The sequence below is a fragment of the Eschrichtius robustus genome, chromosome 6, assembly GCF_028021215.1.
Source record: "Eschrichtius robustus isolate mEscRob2 chromosome 6, mEscRob2.pri, whole genome shotgun sequence".
Lineage (NCBI taxonomy): Eukaryota > Metazoa > Chordata > Mammalia > Artiodactyla > Eschrichtiidae > Eschrichtius > Eschrichtius robustus.
This window is the reverse complement of record NC_090829.1, coordinates 145,732,039-145,744,976: the sequence shown is the minus strand read 5'-3', so window position 1 is coordinate 145,744,976 and position 12,938 is coordinate 145,732,039. Positions and strand designations below refer to the sequence as shown.

General features: G+C 56.9%; 1 protein-coding gene across 2 annotated transcripts in view; it reads right to left on the bottom strand.

The window, feature by feature from the left end:
* TRPM2 (transient receptor potential cation channel subfamily M member 2) overlaps nucleotides 1-12,938 on the bottom strand; it is a 43,099-nt gene that overhangs the window by 8,644 nt on the left and 21,517 nt on the right. For both annotated transcript variants that reach the window (XM_068545804.1, XM_068545805.1), the window contains exons 13-23: nucleotides 11,588-11,717; nucleotides 11,254-11,399; nucleotides 10,488-10,600; nucleotides 9,889-10,102; nucleotides 8,331-8,449; nucleotides 7,673-7,805; nucleotides 7,063-7,234; nucleotides 2,806-2,989; nucleotides 1,549-1,730; nucleotides 1,204-1,336; nucleotides 496-583 (exon numbers count right to left, since the gene is read on the bottom strand). In XM_068545804.1, the coding sequence (XP_068401905.1) occupies nucleotides 496-583; nucleotides 1,204-1,336; nucleotides 1,549-1,730; nucleotides 2,806-2,989; nucleotides 7,063-7,234; nucleotides 7,673-7,805; nucleotides 8,331-8,449; nucleotides 9,889-10,102; nucleotides 10,488-10,600; nucleotides 11,254-11,399; nucleotides 11,588-11,717 (1,614 nt within the window). The remainder of the gene's footprint in view (nucleotides 1-495; nucleotides 584-1,203; nucleotides 1,337-1,548; nucleotides 1,731-2,805; nucleotides 2,990-7,062; nucleotides 7,235-7,672; nucleotides 7,806-8,330; nucleotides 8,450-9,888; nucleotides 10,103-10,487; nucleotides 10,601-11,253; nucleotides 11,400-11,587; nucleotides 11,718-12,938) is intronic.

Below are 12,938 nucleotides of genomic sequence, written 5' to 3'. Positions count from 1 at the left end.
ACATCCACATGCTGCTTTCCGATGTTGCCCCTCAGTCCAGTTGTCCACACGGACATCCATACGCATCCTTGCTGGCCCCATGGCCTCCCTCCCTCCCAGCATAGCTGGCAGCCTGAGAAAGCAGCCAAGGGCTGTTAGTAATTTCCACGGCCCCCTCCCAGGTTCCAGGTGCAGAGTCTGGAGACAGCGGCTGTCTCAGAGGACAGCTCCAAGGAGGCCAGGGGAAGGTCAAGAGTTTGTTCCCTCAGACCAGCCCCCGATGTGGCCGTCACACCGTGCGCTGTGGCAGAGCGCAGGCAGGGGAGCGTTTGGTGGAGTTCTCTGGAGGACGGAGAAGGTGCCCCTGCCAGTTGGGAGCAATGGCCCCGATGTCACCGCCCCCTTCTCCTGGTTGGCTTCCCAGTATGCTCACTCTCAAAGCCACCACACCACAGAGTGACCTTCCAGGTCCATCGGAGCTGTGCCCAGAAACAGAGGTGCCAGCCCAGAACCCACCTGCTCCTCTAGGGAGGCCAGTCTCTGCTCCATGGAGCCCGACTGCTTCAGATGTGCCATTTCCAGCAGGTCCACCATGGTGTCCACCCTGCAAGAGGGCACAGCTGAGCCCCGCAGGCCAGCCGGGGGCGGGATGTGAAGGAAGCCTCTCTGAAGGTGGGTGGCCTATCAGATCCAGCAGCCCAGGCTCTGTTGGCCTTAATTTCACACATCTTCCTCTTAATTTGAAAGTATTTATACCATACGTTTCCGTATAGAATGAGCACCGCCTAGTGGCCCAAGGGGAAGATCTCTTAGCCAACGGATGCCCCCAGCTCACAGGGCTGCCCAACAGCCCCGGGGTTTGGGGGGGGGGGCATGGCTGGGCGAGAGGTGCAGGTGTGCAGACGCGCACACGCCCGGCTCCTCCCCTCGATTTGCCACGAGTTCCACAGCCGAGTCACAATGGGGGAAGCTACCGCTGGGGACTTTGGAAGGAGGAGGACGCAGCCCCGTTGTCTGGGGAATGTTGGTTTGGTTTCTGTCTTCTTTTGCTACAACATAGGAATTGCACCCAACGCGGGCTCTGTTTTTATACGAAAAATACTTCCAAACGCTCTCGTCCTTTGCCTTTGGGGTTTCTGAGCTGCCTTCCCCCCGGTGCCGCGTGTGCTGTGTGGCAAGAGCACACGTTTCAGGAACCCCGAGGGGACCGCCCTGGTCCCGTACTTGTCGCTGACGTCCTGGATCTTCTGCTCTGGCCTCTGCTTCTGCTGGATCTGCTGGTCCTGAAGGTAGTTCTCCTTCAGGTAGATCTCCCAGGACAGGAGGGCCGCCTCCTCGTTCTTCTCTAGCTTGTTCTCTGTCGGGGGAGGGGAGCCTCTGACCCACTCGGGGGCCCGCAGGGAGGGGCCGAGACCCTGACACCCGCCCCCAGCGGGCTGGTGGGAAGTCGGTGGCCTGAGCGGTCTGCACGCCCACCGAGCTTCCGGAACTCTCCAAGGAGCTGCTGCCCCCACCCCACCCCGTCTGCGCCCCAGACGCAGCTCTGGGATGAGGGAGACGGCAGCTTACTGAGCTGCTTGTGCCGCTTGGTGGGGACCTTCAGGATGACCCTCTTGATGAAGAGATGCAGGTGGTTGAGGAGGATGAAGGGGGGCGGCGCAGGGGGCCTGCCCTGGTACTCCTCGATCAGGTCGTGGCGCTGGAACTTCCAGATCTGGTCCGTGCGCTCCTGGACCTGCTGGAACGTGTAGCTGCAGGGGGCAGAGAGCACTGGTTACAGGGGAACACGGGCCACCCAAACACGGTTACAAACACACGCGTGTCACTGCCTGGCGTGTCTGCCGTGACGGCCCATAAAGAGCACACACACCACCCAGGGGGCCACTCCAGATGCAGGAAAAGGCAGCTGAACTGCCGGCCTCAGAATTCTGAGCTTCCTGGGAGCCAAGGGGAGAAGGAAGAAAGAAGACCTAGATTTTAGGTTCTACAGACCTCGTTAGAGGGTAAAACAGAGCTGCGTGTGTTGGGAGATGCACAGTGTCCTGCACTGGACTCTAACAGGGGCTCATCCCTTGAATCTGACACACAGAAGGGACGGTGTCTTCAACAGGCTGACACGTTTATTCTCTGCAATGTGTGTGTCTCATGGATGGACTTCAACTGACCCGAATCCTTGCCAGAGAGAGGCCCTCGGAGGGAGGGAGGGAGGCCAGGCAGGGCCAAGATGCAGCCCCTGCCCGCCGGCCTTCTGGCCTCTCTGTCTCTATCATAGCCCAGCACAGGTCAGGGTCTCTCACTGTTCAGAACACGTGGTAAATCAGAAAGTGGCAACCTCATCACGCTAGCTGATGAAAGGGAAGAGAAACGGTGCCCAAACCAGGAATTAAGGGATTTTCACCAGGGTCACCACGGGTCCCAGGGGCCCTTCTGCAGAGGCCGGGAGGGGCGCTGAGGGCCTGGCGATGCCCTGAGCCATGGAGAGCAAATATAGGTCATCCTGCATCGTCGGATTTTCAATAAGTGTGACACGCACCTCCACATCTAGAGCCGGCCTCAGCCAGGTCGCTGCCCCGCACCCGCTCCCTCCAGGGTGGGAGGGGCGAGACTTCCGTGTTCCCCAGCCCGCAGCCTCCGGGCACACGGCCCGTGCACTGGTCCCGCAGCAGCAGTGCCTGGGACGGACTCAGCGGTGACCAGAGAGCGTGGCCGCGCACGGTCAACCTGGGCTGAACCAGGTCCCGGGTGCCGGGTTCCGCCCCGTCCGCACCCCATGGGGATGGCGGGAGGGCCAGGGGTGTGCGCCCGGCCAGGCCGCAGGGCGCTTACTTGAACATGGCGATGAGGAGGTTGAGCAGCAGGATGTTGGTGAAGAGCAGGTAGAGGCAGAGCAGGATGACCGTCAGCCACTCGGGGAAGGCGGGCTCCCGCCGCGTCGCGTCGATCTCGGGGCACTTGGGCTTGTAGGGGTCGGTGCCATTGGGGCTGCAATGGTCCAGGTTGAAGTTCACGCCTGCATCGGGAGTGAGGGGGCAGGTGAACCAAGAAAGCCAAGTGGAAGCACAAGGGTCCTCGGGCGATGAGCCCGCAGACCTGGACACCCACACATCTGGGTGACCACGGCTGTCAGCTCAGGCGCGAGGGCAGCCCGAAGAGGGGCACCCATCTACCCCCAAGCATCCTCGCGGGCAGGAAGTGCGGCTGCCAAGGGAAGCCAGACCTGTACTCCAGGCGGGCACGTGCCCCTGCCCAGATCCAGCCATCCATCCCACCAGGGCGCTTTCTGGGCCCCAGGCGGGGGCAGCACCAGGAGGGGCTGTGTCATCATAAGGCACAGGTCCCAACCCTGGGGAGAAAAACGCGGTGGGAAAGGATTCAAGGAGAAAATTAACAACTGTCAAAAAGAGAAGGGAGACACGAGAAAGGAAAAAAGCTACAGAGGCAGCATTCCTATATGTGGAACGAGTGATTACAAAACAAAATATAGCCACACAATTGCAGAAAAGTAAAGGATAATATTTATCCTTTATCCTTTATTATAATATTTGTAATATAATATTACAAAACATAAATATATATTCCATTTGTGCATTTTAAAATCTCTGAGAAAATATACTAAGTTAATAGTGGTTAACTTTGGGAGGTAGGATTATGAACATTCCTCTTTATACTTAACTTGAATTTAAAATTTTTTTAGCAATGAGTATGCACTGTTCTGTAATCAAATATATTTTTGAAAGTGCTACTAATTTTCTAAGATAGAAACTCATTATAATAGCTAGAAATACCTATATTTAAAAAAAAAAGAGATCAAATCAATAAAATAACCTTCCATTTTAGTAAAGTGAACCCAGAGCAAGCAGAAGGAAGGGAATAATAAACAGCAGAATGCAAATAAATGAAATAGAGAATTCAAAAACAATGAAGAAAATCAACAAAACCAAAATCTGGTTCTTGGAAAAGATTAACAGAATTACAACCTTTTAGCTAGACTGATCCAGAAAAAAAAGAAAGACTCAAATGACTAAATCATAGCTGAAAGAGAGGACATTGCAACCAACCTTACAAAAACAGAAAAAACTATAAGGAAATACTACAAAAAAATTGTATGCTAGCAAACTAGATAACTTATAAAAAATGGAAAAATTCCTAGAAAGACAAAAACTACCAAAAGTGACTGAAAAAGAAGTAGAAAACACAAATAGACCTATAACAAGTAAAGATATTGAATTTGTAGTTTTAAGACATCACACAAAGAAAAGTCCAGGCCTAGATGGCTTCTCTGGTGAATTCTACCAAATATTTAAAGAATAATTAAGACCAATCCTTCATAAGCTTTTCCAAAATATAAAAGAGGAGGGACTACTTTCTAAGTGATTCTATGAGGCCAGTATTACTCTCATACCAAAACCAGATAAAAACATTACAAGAAAAGAAAACTACAGACCAACACCCTTTAAGAAGATAGATGCAAAAATCCTCAACAAAATGCTAGCAAACTGAATCCTGCAACATATAAAAAGATTTATACACCATGACTAAGTGAAATATATCCCAGGAATGCAAAGTTCTTTTAACATCTGAAGATCAATGAATATAATACACCATATTAATAATATAAAGAAAATAAACCATATGAACATTCCAATTGATGCAGGAAAAGCATCTGACAAACCTAACACCCTTTCATAATACAAACACTCAAGAAACTAGGAATAGAGGGGAACTTCGTCAACCTGATGAAGGATATTTACAAAAAACCCATAGCTCACAGAGTACTTAGTAGTGAAAGACTGAAAGCTTTCCCCTAAGATCAGGGACAAGATAAAGACATTTGTTCTTGATACGTTTCAACACTGTACCAGAGGATCTAACCAGGATAACTAGGCAGGAAAAAGAAATAAAAGACATCCAGATTGGAAAGGAGCAAGTAAAAGTATCTCTATTTGCAGATGACATGATCATAGCAAATCTCCAAAAAATGCACTTAAAAACTATTAGAACTAATAAAGAAGTTCAGCAAGGCTTCAGGATACAAGTTCAATATACAAAATATAGTGTATTTCTATACACAAGCAGTAAACAATCCAATTAACAAAACAATTCTACTTACAACAGCATGAAAAAGAATAAAACACTTAGGAATAAATTTAACAAAAGAAGTGCAACTTATACACTGAAAAATAAAAAATATTATGGAAAGAAATGAAAGATCTAAATAAGTGGAAGACATCACATGTTTACAGTCAAAATCTTAGATGCTCTTTTTGGAAAAATTGATAAGATGACCCAAAAATTCATGTGGACCCAAGGACCCAGAGGCCAAAACAATCTTGAAAAAAAGAACAAAGTTGAAAGACTCACGCTTCCTGATTTTAAAACTTACTACAAAGCTATACTAGCCAGGACTGTGGTATCCGCACAAGGATAGACACATAGATCAATGGAATAGAACTGAGAGCCTAGAGATAAACGCTTTCATTCATGGTCAATTGATTTTTGACAAGGGTGCCAAGACAATTCAATGGGGAAAGAATAGTCTTTTCAACAAAGGGTGCTGGAACAACTGAATGCTTTCTGTAAAAGAATGACTCTTATATTGTATACAAAATTAATCTAAATAGATCAAAGGCCAAAAGTAGGTGCTAAAGCTATAAAACTTGTAGAATAACACCATAGGCATAAGTCTTCCTGACCTTGGCTTGGGCAGTGTGTTCTTAGATATGACACCAAAAGCACAAATGATCAAAGAGATTGACAAGGTGAGCTTCAACAAAACTGAAAACTTTTGTGCTTCAAAGGACAACATAAAGAAAGTGAAAAGACAACTCACAGAATGGCGAATACACTTGCACATCATAAATATGATAAGGGACTGGTAACCATATGTAAGGAACTCTTACAACTCGATGAAAAGACCGATACCCACTTGAAAAATGGGCAAAGGATAGAAACAGATATTTTTCCAAAGAAGATGGCTCAGTAATCACATGAGGAGATGCTCGACATCATTGGCCATCAGGGAAGTGCAAATCAAACCACAGTGAGATACACTTCCCGCCCAGTAGGGTGGCTAGAATCAAAAAAGACAGATAATAACAAGTGTTGGCGAGAATGTGGAGAGATTGGAACCTCATACATTGCTGGTGCAGCTGCTGTGGGAAACAGTTGGGCAGCTTCTCAAAAAGTTAAACATAGAATTACCATGTGACCCAGCCATTCCACTCCCAGGTATACATCCAAAAGAAATGACAACGTGTCCACACAAAAATTTATAGAAAACATAGTCACATTAGGCATAAGAGCCAAAACGTAGAAACAACTCAAATGTTCACCAGCTTATGGATGGATAAACAGAACATGGCAAATCCATCCAATGGAGTATTATTTGGCAACAGAAAGGAATTAAATGCTGATACAGGCTACTATACGGATGACTCTTGAAAACATTATGCTAAGTAGAAGAAGCAAGACACAAAAGACTATGTATTACATGATCCACTTTATATGAAATGTCCAGAAAAGGCAAATTCTATAGAGACAGAAAGTCGATTAGAGGTCACCTACGGCTGAGGGGAAGGCGGAAGGGGAGTGACTACTAATGGGCATGGGGTGTCTCTTTGAGGTGATGCAAATGTTCCAAAATTAGATTCTGTAAATATACTAAAAGCCACTGCAGCGGACACTTTATACAGGTGAGCTTTATGGTAATGTGAATTAAATCTCAATGAAGCTGTTCAAGAGAACAAACTCAGTACACAGAGAGTGTTCTCTGTGTCCAGAGAAGGAGGACTTATTTCTGACTGCAGTGGGAGGAACAGAAGGAATAGGGCAGCATTTAATGCCGGGGGGTGGGGGTCAGCTGATGCCCCAGGGCCCCATCTCCCCGAAGCTGCGAGGTACAGCTCAGGCTCTGCCAGCTGACGCCCTCCCTTCTCAGCTGGACCCAGCGTGCACCTGTCTCTTTCGGCCACAGGCACTGCAGGAGCCACGGCCCCCGGGCCCTCCCTCCCCCACTTCTGTGAGCTGGCAGGACCCCCGCTGGGCTGGCACCTCCTTTCCCATGGCTGTCAGGGCCCATCGTACCATCGATGTAGGCCGGGATCTGCCCGAAGATGGTGAGATATGAGTGGTAGACGACCCCCCGGAAGATCCACTCCACCCGCCTCTCATTGTGGATGAGGATGGCCTGCTTGGCCACCCCGAAGGACACGACCCACACGGCCAACAGGAAGAGGAAAAAGAAGACATCCTTCATCTGCGGGGACAGGGAGACAGCAGGCTGCAGCCCCACACCCTCACTGCCCACAGGTGGGCTCCTGTGTGCCCTGCAGCGGAGGGGGACTCCATCGACGCCCATGGCATGGACGCCTAGAGCCAGGAGCTCCGGGGGAACAGCCCTGGGGCTGCCCCAACACCCCAAAGGTGCGCTGGGCACCCCCTGAAGTGCAGGAAGGGTCCAACGTGACCATGACCCAGGAGGGGAGTGATAGGAGCTGTAACCAGGGTCAGGAATGAGCTGTGGAGATCAGGCAAGGCTGCCTGGAGGAGGCGACATACAGGCAAAGACCCGAGACGGGCGTGCCCGGGGGTGGGAGCCCAAGGGGCAAGGCAGGGACTGGGGATCTTACAGGGTGTGCTGAAGCCTTGGGGCGCCTCACTTGCAACTGGCATCAGGGGCCCCTCATCCCCTTACCATCCGCTTCACGATGATGATCTTGGGCCCCAGCGTCTTGCTGATGGTGAAAATGTGCATCAGCCGCAAGCAGAACAGGATGAAGTCCAGGGAGAGGATGACGCGCCCGGGGTACAGCAGCGAGGGGACGAGCCTGGCTGGGCAAAGCAGGGCCTCAGCTGGCCGCCCCGAGGGCCTGGCCCCAGCCTCCTGCTCACCTGCCCCAGTCCAGGGGCAACCCCGGGACCCCAGAGTACTAAAGCTGGGTGTGAGCTCAGGGGCAGAGCCTCCAGGAGGCTCCAGAAGCCCAGCCACGGGCAGAGAAGCCAGGCCGCATGGGCGTCCCGGGAACCAGAAGGCTGGGCCGGGCAGTCTCGCCTGGTGGAGAAAGCGGGTCACGGCAGGGCAGATACGCGCAGCCCTGGTGGGCAGTGGAGAGGTCAGAGCCCCAGGCTGGGATGCAGACGCACGCACACGGCAGCTACCCGCTGTGACAGAACCCCGAGTCTCCGCCCTGGTTCCCTCACTGTCCCCAGGCGGGGGGGGGGGGGGGGGTGTGGAGGGCACCCTCGGGGCAGATGCGTCCAGAGAGCAGCTGAGCCCCGCGGGGAGGGGCCCTGTGGGGCGGCTGCCTCAGGCGGGACGGGCGGGGCGGGCGCCACATGGGGAGGCAGCCCACCGGCAGGTCAGCCCCGCGATGAAGAGCAGGATGGCGCAGATGTCCAGCTTATTCCAGAAGTCGCTGAAGTACCGCAGCGCCATCTTCATCAGCCCACACTCATCCGGGTCGTAGAAGAGCTGGCAGGGGACACAGTGGGCCCGGGGCGTTATCCCTCTCACGGCCCCAGCAACCAGCAAACCACGGCTTCCTGGGGAGGGGCCGCGGGCAGGACACGTGGCCTCCGCTGGCCCCAGCCTCAAGCGAAGGTGTCAGGGGCCAGCTCCCCGCCCCCTGCAGCGGCCCCCAGAGGAGGGAGAGATGGTGGAGGGACCGCGGCCCCGCTTGGCCTGCCCCGCGGGAGGCCCCACCCCAGACCCCAGCAGCTGGGTGTGTGGGGCAGGCGGCCCCACGGGATCAACCGGGTCCCCTCCCCGGCACCGCTGGGCAGACTCCGGGAGAAGGGCCTGCCCTCTGTCCTGGGGCTGCCCGTGGCGAGGCCGGGGCTCAGGGACCGGGGGCTTCTGCTGCAGGAGGCCGTGCGGGACGAGGCGAGGCCGGCAGAGCCAGCGCGGCCCCAGGCCTGGCCGCCCACCCTGCACCTCCTTCCTGGGGACCCTGACGGTGCCCTAGGATCCCCCGCAGGTGGAGGTGTTGACGCATGTGAGCTAAGCTGGCTTTATCTTGGGGCTCTTGGCTGCCAAGTTCAGAGAGCAGGGGTGAGTCTGAGCAGGCGTCTCAGCGGGCCGGCCCCTCCCCACACCAGCTGAGGGTCACGTCCACCGGCTGCCTCCAGGTACTGGCAGGTGGGGACAGTGTGGGAACGGGGTGGGGGTGGGACAAGCCGTGAGGATCAGCCTTTCCCTCTGCCCTGGGCCCCCGAGGAGGCATCCGAGCCCAGAAGGGGTCTTTGTTCACCAGGTCGGCTCACAGCGGGACTCAGGATGGGGCCTGGACCGCGCAGGGCCAGCTTGACCTCCAGAGGGGCTGGACACGGAGGTGGGCCACCCCCAGTACCTGACCGACCCCCAGGAAACACCCTGCCCACCGAGGGAAGGGGGCAACAGGAGCTCTGTGTCCAGAATCCTTGGCCGGACGCTGCCGTGCACCTCGACCCTCAGCCGATGTTAAGCTGTGGCCTCCTGTGCGGTCACTCACCCGTAACCGCCAGCTGCCGGCTCAGGGCGCTGGGGGTGCTTCTGGAGAATTATCAAACCCAAGAGTGGTCTCGGGACCCCACACTTTGCAGTGCCCTTCACAGCGGAGCCGGGGTCTCACACGCCCCCAAAGTCCAGGTGGCCATGGGTGAGGGCATCCCGTTCGGGGTGATCAGAGAGGGTTTCAAGCAAAAAGCAGTGCCTGGGGAGGGGTAGTCAGGTGGAGAAGGAGCAAGGGCCGGTGTGGCTGGGGGGCCGCAGGCCACCCTTTCCGAGGGGCCTTGCGCGGCTCTCAGCGGCCCCGTGAGTCTCGCGGGGGATGGCGCTGGGCCAAGGGCCACCGTGAGAAAGCGACCGAGCCCAGGGAGCGGCCCGGCAGCAGGAGGGTCAGTGGGTGGGGCTGGGGCCGGGCAGGGCCCCACCTGCCGCAGCTCCTCGCACACCAGGGAGAAGAGCCAGAGGTAGATGAGGCACTCGCAGCCCGAGGGCCTGGGCTGGAAGTCCACCATGAGCACATAGGCGAAGAGGCAGAGGAAGGCGAAGTAGGACAGGATGTTCAGGTGGAAGACGACCACGGGCGCGCTGAAGAAGGCGCGGATGCGGGGCAGGCCCCCCTCGGCCTGCAGCCGCCTGTCCCTGGGGGCAGACACGGGGTGGGGGGACCGCGGCCGTGAGGTGCCTGACAGCCCACCCAGGTCACACCGCAGAGAAGGGGGGACCAGGACCCGCATGCGGCTGCTGCCCCTGCATGCATGGCTTCAGCGGGGGCTCAGCCAGACGGCCCCACGGAGGGGTCCCCAAAGGGCCTCGGGTTCCTTTCGGGCTGTAACTAAATACTCAGGCCACGGTGGATGGTGCGGGCAGGGTGGCGCTCAGCCCCCCGCGGGTACTGGGGGACAGCAGGTCTCGGCCCGGGGGGCCCCGCCTCCAAGCATGAGTCCCCTCCGCCCTGGGATCAGTGGCAGTGGTGAGGACCCCCAGGCCCCCAGCCCCCGGCCCCCGCCCGCAGCCAGGCCGGCACCTGAAGGAGACGAGGCCCGTGTAGAGCAGCGGGAAGGCCAGCGTGCACAGGGCCAGCTGCCAGAGCCCGTTGTCCACGCAGAGCTGACCCCACCACACCTTGGTCAGGAAGGCCTGCGGACACAGGGGCCGGTGTCAGGGCGACGGGCGTCCCCCACCCCCGACCCCGTGCTCCCTGAGGCCCCCAGGAGGACTGACTCTGCACGCTGCGGCGGCAGCTCAGCACAGGCCCCGTCACCTCCCGGCCGAGGAAGAGGCTCCCTGTGGGCAGGGCAGGGCCAGCTCTCCCAGACAGAAGGGGCGGAGAGCAGGGCTCAAGCCCAGGACTTCTGTCCCCCTGTCTCTCACCAGCTGGCCCCTCTGAGCTCTCTCTGGGGGTGGGGGGGTGTGGACAGGACCCCCTCCCCGCCACGTCCCTGGGATCCAGCACGGCCGGCACACGACAGTGCTGTGCACGTGGTGACAGCAGGAGGCTGTGCTCCAAGGAAGCGCCAGGGTTCCGAGGGGCACCCACTGTGTGCCATGTGCGCCCTGTCACCAAGGAAACGCCAGGGCATCCTGCACTCGGTGCTCCAAGAGGATGCCCTGCCCCCTCCACGTATCCCTCGTGAGGCCCCAGGTAGAGGGGGTGGGCGTCCGAGTCCTGTCCCTGGGACCTCCTGGGGGCCTGCTGGGGGCTCCCACACAGGGACCTCCTGTGCTGTCTGTGTGAGTGGGAGGCCGCGTCTGCCCCTGCAGCAGCGTGGCAGGTGTTTCTGGAAGGTCACCTGGATGCCCCCGTGAGACACGAACTTCATGTCCTTGGCCTCCAGGGCCAGCTGCAGGCAGGTGGTCTTGCCCCAGGCCTCCGACACGCGGACAAGCAGCTTCTGAGCTCTCTCCTCATCTTTCCGGTAGCACTCGGTGAAGACCCCTGGATGGGAGGAAGGCCACGTCACAGCAGCCGTGTCCCCAGCAGTGACAGCTGAGGACAGTGTCAGAGCATGGCCTCTCCAGAAGACACAGCCTGAACGGGGATGGCGCTGAGACTCGGGGCGAGGACCCCAGGGTGACCCAGGAGGAGCCGAGCCCAGGTCCAAGTCCGCGGCCCCGGGAACTCACCAATGGCTCTCTGTTCATACTCGTCCGCGAGCACCAGCATCTCCTCCAAGCTGTCCGTGTCCTCCTCCTCCTTGGACAGCTCCTTCAGGATCTTGCTGCAGGCCAAGGCCGCAGCGATGCAGTCCTGGCTCTGGGCACCAGGGGAAGCCACCATGAGGACCTGGATGGTCCAGCCCCGGGAACCCCCGACACACCGCCCAGGGTGATGAGAGCAGAGGCCCCGAGACAGCAGAGGCCCCGAGACAGCACAGGCTGTGGAGCAAGTACTTGTGGATCCTTCCATATAAACCACGGGGCTCACCCAGATCACAGGTAAGCCCTGCTGGTGGCCAGTTTCCTGCACGGGCCGGTGGGAGTGGTCTGCTTACCAGGCAGCCCACTTGCCTCCCCAGAACATGGGCTGGACACTGGTGCTAGCACAGCCCCGCCAGCACGAGGCCCACAGCTCCCCGGGGATCTGGCCAACCTCATGCATGGAGCACCCTGAAGGTGTGAGGCGGGGACCAGGCCCTCGCACGTCCCTGTCCAAACCCAGGGTGCCCTGCCTCGGTGGCACTGCCAGTCCCAGGCACCAGAGTGGGGGCCAAGAAAATCTCATAGAGGGTCTCAAAGCTCAGCCCGGAGGCGCTGGGTCTGAGGGCAGTGCCAGCCCAGGCGAGGGGTTGGTGTCAGAGCCTGGAAATCCGAGTTTGGCTTTTCTGTCCCCTGAGCCCCAAGGGGCACACCTGAGGCCACAGTCGGGCTCCGTCGCCGACCCCCTCCCCCAAGCACCTTGCGCGAGGGCAAACCTCCCAGAACTACGGAGAAGGGGGGGGCCACCAGAGCCTCTGCCGGGACCCTGGGGGGAGTGGGCTCCTGAGAGCAGCCTGGAAATGCCAGCACGTAAAAGCAGGGCCTCTCTGAGAAAAAATTACAGAACTTTACTTTCCCGTTACGAGGAGAGTCAGCTTGAACTAAAGGAAAACCATGCAGGGAGACTTGGGCCTGCAGTGCCCTGTTTCTCAGGGAGCTCCCCGGCAAGTCCCCCGCAACGGGTGACAAAGCCGCACACAGGCCCAGGAACTAAGAGCCGACAGGCCAGCTGGCAGGTGCTCCCAGACGGCCCACCAACAGCTCAGGGCAGCGGCACCTGGGAAGTGCCCATCTTAGTAACAGACTGTGTCTGAGATCCCCCAACCATCAACGGAAAGAGAGGCCGCCCCTGCGGGGATGGAATTTGCCTGCAGAGTCTACTGACCGGGGGGGACAGGGTGGGGGGCACAGCACGTGCGCTGACCACCAGAAAGTGTGGGCCACAGAGGGTGGCCTGGCCTGCTTGGTGTGTGTGCCAGGTGCGCCTTGGCCCAGACAG